General features: G+C 53.8%; 1 protein-coding gene across 2 annotated transcripts in view; it reads right to left on the reverse strand.

Annotated features, from left to right (window-relative positions):
• The window catches only part of STK32C (serine/threonine kinase 32C), a 90,850-nt gene extending 85,404 nt beyond the window's left edge, over positions 1-5,446 (reverse strand). For both annotated transcript variants that reach the window (XM_075107871.1, XM_075107870.1), the window contains exon 1: positions 5,276-5,446. In XM_075107871.1, the coding sequence (XP_074963972.1) occupies positions 5,276-5,360 (85 nt within the window). In that variant the 5' untranslated portion in view covers positions 5,361-5,446. The remainder of the gene's footprint in view (positions 1-5,275) is intronic.
• Positions 5,447-8,356: the final 2,910 nt, after the last annotated feature.

Below are 8,356 nucleotides of genomic sequence, written 5' to 3' on the forward strand. Positions count from 1 at the left end.
CCCCACGAGGATAAGGATGGCGGGGAGGCAGAGCAGGGACTGTCTCAAGCGCTGCTCGGGCTTCAAGAGCCCCCCACACCCAGCACGTCCCTAAAGCTGGAGCACTTCAGCAAACTGAGTGGCTGGGAAACAGCTTCAAGACGCGTAACAGTTTTCTTGTTTTACCACATAAACGCATTTTTACAGAATAGTATTTCTCAGCTTGGAAACCCGCAGCACGCATTCGCAGAGCAGCTCTGCTGTAAGTTTTGGACCTACGTCTACCAACACGCACAGGCCACGGGGGAGACCAGGGCCACGGGCATCGCTGGCCTGCGCCCAGGACGGAGCCCCACGGCCGGCAGAAGCCAGCCCGGAGCTGCAGAGGCAGCCCGGCCCTGAGAGAGGAGAGGACATCCACCCACCCCGTGGCCCCAGAACCCCACGCCCTCCCAGGATGCGGCTTCCCCTCCTCCCCAGCGCCCCTCGCCATGCACGTCCCCCTGAACACTGCCCGCTGCTCTTGCGGTTGGGCTTTTCGTCCTCCCCCAAACTCCAGTCTGGTGCCTCCTCCCAGCACTACCCGAGCCAAAGAGTGAAATTGAGACAGAGATTGTTCCCTGAGAGGGGAAACAAAACCCACAATCATTTCACCTGACCCAAAGGCTAACCCTGAGCACACGCTTCTTTGAGTCTGACTGGTTTACTGGAAGAGCCATACTTGTGGGCTCTAAAACTGGGAACTTGCTCTAAAAAGTTGGTTTTGACGCGAGTAGGATAAACCCAGGAGACGGCACTTACGAAAAGCCATCTGCACACCAGTATGGAGGGTCAAATAAGGGATGGGTGAATGAGTGATTCAAACAAAATCACGATGAAAACAACTGGGCTGCAGCATTAAAACCTTGCAGATCAGGTGGAAACCTAATTCAGTGTCAGGAAACAGGCAGGAAGCCCTCGGACCACTCACCTCGGCATAAGCAAGGGAAGAAATCACTCAGCAGAAAGCACCAGATAGCTTTACATATTCTCCTGTGTATTTACATATACATACACTTTTTTAGTAAGCCACTTTGATTCAGAAGCCACAACCCAAACGCACTCTTGAAATTCCTCTTTAGATATAGCTGCATATAAAGATCCATCATGCTGTGTTTCTTCCCCCCTCTCACGTAACACAACTCTGGGCAACGCTAATAGCACTTAGTGTCAGAGTGCCTTGTACTTCCTACTGCTCAGTCCTGTTTCCCAAGTCCCAGCAACTGGCTAAATGCCTTTTTTCAATGTTTGGGTAGAAACATTCCTGTTGGCTTCACGATGATGGGTTCTTGCCATTTAGTATAAAAAAATAAATAAGTATATACAGGGGGGGTGTCAATAAAACTTGCTTGGCCATTTCCCAGAATGACAACAGAAAATGCTTTCTGTCTACATGAAAACAAGCCTCGTCATGGTGGGCTGAGATGTCCCAGAGCCCCGTCCCCTGCCTCGGGCACCCATGGCTCACAACAGGCAGAGGGGCAGCTGGCACCCCGACAGGGCCTTCTCTGGTGCCGGCACACAAATTCACTGACCAAGTAAGAAGCTTTTAAAAGATTCTTATGAGTATAAATAAGAAACTAAAAAGCCCTTACAGACAAAGGCTTATTTTTTCCTAACGGAGAATGCACTGGGCGATTCACTGCAGCTTACCGAGGCCACCTCATGCCACCAGCCATCATTCTGAGAGCACTCACCCTTGCAGCCCTGCTATTCTTTTGCGTTATAGTCTTCTTCCTGCCCTTTTTATATTCTTTTTCCCTCCTCCCTCTGCCTCATTCATTAACTTTCTCTGTTCAGAAACAGGGTACAACATACCTCACCAAAAACCAGCTGTCTAAAAGGCATCACTAGGCAGCATCTCTAGCTTGCGCCCAACCGACGGGTACGCAGCAGCTCCTGAACATGCCAAGTTTTCTGTGTAAATAGAACCAGCTGAAGCCGAGGGGAACCGATCTCTCACGTACCAGTGCCTTCTGGAAGCACACACCAGACATGCGGACACTCTCCTTTCAAAGTCAGCTGTTCTATCTGTTGAATCCCTACTCCAAAATGCTCAAATATTTCAACAGTTGTACGCACAAACATGAAACAGCAGAACGTGCACGCCGCAGCCAAGCACCCTACCAAAAGCGTGTCAGAAAGATGCAGGTGCGCTGCCCTCCCCGCTGCAGCTCAGATGAAAACGCAAAGGACGGGTCACACTTGGCTTGCACCCGGCTTCACAGTCAAGAGATGTTACCTGAACCGGGGGAAAACTGGGGGGAAAGGGACAACCCAGCACCCAGGAAGGGAAGCGAGGAGGGAGCAGGACAGTCGTCACTTGGGGACGACTCTCCAGAGCACAGCTCCGCACCACCCTGTCCATGGATGGACGACGAGCCAGCGCTGCACACAGGCTGCCGCAGCGCCGACCCGCCCTGGGCTCGATCCCTGCCGAAGCAATGGGTTAAGTCCCAGCATTAACAGAAGTTACACTGAAAAAAAAACCGGAGAGGGTTGAGAGGAGATCCACAGGACAGACTGAGGAATATGAAGTTTACCCTCAGAGTCACGGACTCAGCTCAGCCCACGCACCCCACCGCCGAGGACACCGGGCGGCCGTGATCCCAGCCTGCCGCTACACCGAAACAGGGGCACGACAGCAGAAGCTCCTCCAGTTTATCAAGGTGAGATCCAAGAGCAGGGAGCTGAGGTTGGACAGATGCAGACTGGAGAGAAAGAATGATTTCTAACAGTGAGTTTAAGAGCAGATAATTCCCCAGGGCCAGGCGTTCTACACTGAGACCGAGCACATTACTGCCCACCCCCAGGAAACCCCACCACGCTCTGGCTTAGCCGCACCGGTTTGACTTGAGGCAGTAATTCAGTAAGTCTTGAAACCAGTCCCAAAGAAATCAGGCAAGAGGACTGTAAGGGTTTTCTTGCCTGAAAAGTCTGTGCATTTGGAGTTTGATTCATCTGACAGTAAATTCTGGGCCTTGTGTTGCTACTCACTAGAATAAATGTTAACCTTCTATTTACATACAACCTATAATTAAAAGGAATTAACCATTGGATTTAGACAGTCAGGCTCGTTTTTGTATATCCATCACTGGGAACCACCTATGGGTAAAATTTCATATACTAACCGATATTTCTCCTTCTTTTTTCCTAATTTATTCACTTTAAATTGTCATCACTAGTAATTTTTCCACATTATGTCAGACACAAAACCAAAGTATTAATTGGCTTCTTTATGTAAGGAAGTTATTGGAATGTCTTAAGAGATCTCCATAGCAACCATGCCGTGCCAGTAAATATGAGTTCTCCAGAACAAAACTGTAATTGCTCTGAGCACACACTAACAAGCAGTGGTGAAAAAGCAGGCAATATTATGAAAGTAACATCCTAGTAAGTCTCCGCTGTTACAAAAGCTCTGCTTGAAAATGCCTTATGAGGTGTTATCAGGTTTTTGTCAACGGCCATTCACCTGCAAAGCTCGGTTTCCCTATATTGGCTGTATACAAGCGCAGTTCGGAATGAAACGCTTCTTGAATTATGTAGCAAAGCCTCCAACTCAAGCGTTTTTACTCAGCTCGCTCTCTGTTCCTGCCGACCCGCCCCATCCACGAGGACACGCATTTTCCACTTCAAGCACAAAATCCCGGCAAAGCCCCCCGGAGCTGCAGACCCCCAGCAGACACAGCGACCCAATCTCACACACGCCGTTGGCATAAAGGGACAGGGGGGTTGGATGGATTCTGCGGTTTTCCTTCCAGCAGCAATTCTGTTGTGCATTTCAGTCGCACCACGGCGCGGCCCGTGGGCAGCGAGGTGTCATTCTAACAGATGTTTTCTCTACACCTCTGTAGTAAGAGATGCAAGGGTTAACAATTCAACAGCATGCCCCGAACTGCTAATAAATACGTGTTGTCGATATCCACTAGCTACTTCTCCAGTAAAAGTTTACCTGATTGAACATCCCTTCAGCTGTCAGAAGCAGCACAGACAGCCTCAGGTTTGATCGCCCTCGCCAAGGGGATGCCAGCAGACGCAGTGCTCGTGTAACCTAGAACATCACCGTGCCTTGAAGACTCAGAGTAACATCTATATTTAACTGCAAGTTTATCTAGTGCGCGAGTCGAGTGCCCTGAGCACCCGGGGATTCTTGCCAGCGCTCGGTTGGTGTCCTAGGGCCAATGCAGCACTGTGCATGTGTCGGCAGAGCCACCAGCCACCCAGCACCCCATCTGCTGGCCCAACACCTCTCCTGAGTCTTCCCTTCCCCACAGGGGATGGTTTTTCTACCTTTTGTTGTCTGAGATTTCACCCTGAATCTGTGAAATGGAACTGTGGTATTTCATGGTATATCTCTACAAAAGAATTGTATTTTGGGAAAAAAAAACCCAACACAACCTTCTTGCAATGACAGGAAGTTTTCAGAAGTTCGGTGGCCAGCTGCTCTTGATCTTTACTGGTTAAAAGCAGAGATTTCCTTGCACAGATTGAAACTTCATTGCTAAACTGCCCTCTCCCTGCCCACTTCCAAAGCACCGCCTATTTTAACGACAGTCACCCAGTTTCTGCAGGGCTGCCTGCCGGGGGCTCCACGACCCCCGCGCCCCCGGGGGGGGCAACCCAGGGGCTCGGCCCCGCTGCCCGCGGGTGGGCAGCCCCGCCGGGGCGGGACGGGCCAGGACCTGCTGCACCGAGCGGAGCGGGCTCCACAGGTGCGGGCCGGGCAGAGCCAGACATCCGCGGGGCTCGGCATCCCCGGGGCCGGGCAGGGCTGGACATCGCATCCCCGGGGCTCGGCATCCCCGGGGCCAGGCAGGGCTGGACATCGCATCCCCGGGGCTCGGCATCCCCGGGGCCGGGCAGGGCTGGACACCGCATCCCCGGGGCTCGGCATCCCCGGGACCGGCCAGGGCTGGGCATCCCCGGGGCTCGGCATCCCCGGGGCCGGGCAGGGCTGGACACCGCATCCCCGGGGCTCGGCATCCCCGGTGCGGGCAGGGCTGGGCATCCCCGGGGCTCGGCATCCCCGCCGGGGCGGGCAGGGCTCGGCATCCCCGGTGCGGGCAGGGCTGGACATCGCATCCCCGGGGCTCGGCATCCCCGGTGCGGGCAGGGCTGGACATCGCATCCCCGGGGCTCGGCATCCCCGGGGCTCGGCATCCCCGCCGGGGCGGACAGGGCTCGGCATCCCCGGGGCTCGGCATCCCCGGGGCCGGGCAGGGTTCGGCATCCCCGGGACACCCCGGACCGCACTCACCGTCCTCCCGCTCGTCGAAGACGGGTCTCTTGGAGGAGGAGGCGCTCGCTCCCATCCTCTTCTTCCACTTGCCCCAGTGAAACATCGGGGCGAGGCGGATGGCATGCCCTGCGCGCCGCTCCCCGCCGGCCCCGCGGCTCCCGCGGGCGGGACCGGGCGCTGCGAGCCGCCACCAGCCCCCGCCGCCGCCGCCACCGCCCTCACCCGCCCCGCGCCCCGGCGCCGCCCGCCCGCATGGCAGCGCCCGGCGCCACCGCCTCCCGCCCTCCCTGCCCGCGGCGGCTGCAGCGGAGCGGAGCCGAGCCGGGCGGAGCGGGGCCGGGAGGGGAGCGGAGCCGAGCCGGGGGAGCGGGGCCGGGGGGAGCGGCCGGGCGGGGAGCGGGGCCGGGCGGCTGCAGCGGCGGGAGGCGGGAGCGGAGCGGCGGCGGGGCGGGGCGGGGCGGGCCGCCCCCAGCGCAGCGCCCCCGGCGGCGGCGGGCGGGCAGCGGCGCCACCCGCAGGTGCGGCCGGGCTGGCCCGGGGCCCGGGGCCCGCCTCCTTCTCCTCCCGCTCCTCCTCCCGTGCCGTGCCGCCCGGCCCAGGGGCCCCGGCGCGGGGCGTCCCCCGGGGCCCGCTCCCCTCAGGCAGGGGCCTCCCGCCGGGCGGTGCCACAGGGCGGGCGGGACCCCGGCCCGGCCCGGGGCTCGGGTGCCCCCCGGGCCCCTCCCCGCCGGCAGCCGCCCCGCACAGTTCGGTTATTTTTAAACTCATCCATAAACATCGCGGCCGCCGTGAAGGGCGGTCGGACCGTGCCACGGCCGAGCCTTTACCGGCGCTCGGTGTTATTCGTGGCAGCGCGAACAGCTCGTCTCAGATTAGACACTAGAGCTCGCGGCTGATTTTTAACGTTATTAATGTGCAGGCGGCCGCATTGATTTTTTATTCAGCTATTGTCATAAGGACTTGACTTAAACAAGTGGATAGCTTGGAAAATCAATGTTTTTCTCGTATAGAGTCTCCACAGCGCCTCAGAGGCTCCCTGGATATTGAGATCGTTATCGCGCTCCCTCTGAAGGCATTATATGGGGAGTTTTGATACAGAGAAGAACAACTAGCCTGAGGCTGGTGGTTTAGGCCTGAACTGATGGTTCTCACTGATCACCGCAACAGGCGCAACGCAACGCAAGTTACAAAAATAAGCTGCCGAGGCTTGCTCCAGAGCTTTGAAACAGACAGCGACTCGGCTGCCTTGTTTGCCCAGGTCTCTGTTCCCCTCCGTAAACTCCCGGGCCTGCGGCTTTGCTTTCGAGTAGTCAGGAGGAGAGCGTGGCCCACAGCCGCTGCCACAGTCTGCCGACACGCGACTAGCGAAGGAGGCAACTGTTCATTCTGCTGCGTGAACTGGTAGCACATATGGAGGGCGAGCTCTGATGAGGAGCCTTATGCTGCATTTTTGTTCTGTGCAGCGCGACGTGACGGAAAAGCTGCGTTGCCCAAATAATCAGTGTTTGTATCTCGCTCGCTGTAGAGAGTGCCTGCTCTTTTGTCGGTGGTAAAACTCGGGATTGCTGCAGCGCTCCTCAGCAGAATTCATCCGAAGTCATTACAGACACGGCACAACGCTGAGCTGTAACGTGCCTGTGACGCCATTTTTTACGTCTTGTCGAACTGGAATGTCTCATGGAATGTCTAATTAAATGCATTTCTCAGGAATAACTTGTAACATCAACGGCCCGCATCAGGAATGGCGTGGCGAGCGGCAGCTCTTTAGCCATTAGATTTTATCTGTTATACCATCAGTAAGGACTTTCATAATTTCTGAGAGGCTGCTTCCTAACTTTTCATTTAAAATTTATGCTGTTTTCTTTCATAAGATGTTTTGAAATGGATATGTTAGTTATTGTACTCTTTACAGAACATTCGCTGGGAGTTAGTCATTATTTAAAAGAGCCTGAAAGTTGCAAAAGGATTACAGTTGAAAGGTGTAATTTAAGAACAGTTTTCCAAAGGCAAAGAATAGTTCTTAGAGAATATTTCTTTGAGAAATCAGAAAGAATCGCTCTCAAATGAAAAGATAGAACGCTTTTATACAAGACTGTAATTTTTGCATTGTTTAGGGATAGGTTTGCTTTTAAATATAGTGCAAATCTCTGAGCGATCAGCCTTCACTCCTCCTTTTCTCTTTCCTTTACATTCTGTAGGAAAAGTATGAAAGATGCCGTTCAGCGGCTTCAGTCTGTCTGCCATTCAGTTGTCATTTCTCTCTCATTCTCCACTAATATTTGGACAATCAAATCCATAGCATAGAATCATAGTCTTTTTCCAAGAAGTTTGCAAGATGTTGTGTAGGAAAAAAGAGTGGAAAAGAGGGATGCGATCGTCCTGATACAGGAGAAGGGTTTCATTCCGCCACGTCTCGATTCCTTTCCCTGCAAAATGGAAGAAGGTGCAGCATGAGGCTTTATTTAATTTTTGCTTCATTAGAGGTGTAATAAGTAGTTTTACCTGCACAAAGTCAAATAGGAGTGAAAAAGGCCTTGTAAGTTGGTTGTTTGGCATTTTCAGTGCTATTCAGAGCACTGCTGGCTAAGTGCTGCTCAAAATTCTTGATAGTAATACAGGCTAATTAAAACTAGGTCCTCTCGTTCACTCCTGCTTTCTGGGAGGTCAACCATAGGCATACATACATGTCCTAACAAACCCCAAGAGAATGATCATCTTGTTGTCATTCCCATGATGAGGTCTGCCCGTTCACGAGGCCTGTCTATGGCATAGCTGAGACAATCAGCATTTTAGTCTTGTTCTGTGGCACGGCAAAGGTCTGGGCCACTAACAACGCTGTTTGCCTGTATTTTGCCCTTGCAAATTATGTTTTGATTATCCAAATTGTTTGTGATGTCCCGGTATGAAAAACGGTATTTTTGCTTGTCATCTTAAGTCATATCCGACAACATCTGAATGATGAAAAGGAGAATGTGTCGGAGGGGACATGAGAGAGATATGAACAGACTTTGGAGAGTGCGTGGAAGGAAACGGGGAGAAAAACAACACTGTTGTTAAACATGGTGTTTCTTTTACAGGCTCTAAATCATGTAGTGGCGG

This window comes from Phalacrocorax aristotelis, chromosome 12, assembly GCF_949628215.1.
Source record: "Phalacrocorax aristotelis chromosome 12, bGulAri2.1, whole genome shotgun sequence".
Classification (NCBI taxonomy): domain Eukaryota; kingdom Metazoa; phylum Chordata; class Aves; order Suliformes; family Phalacrocoracidae; genus Phalacrocorax; species Phalacrocorax aristotelis.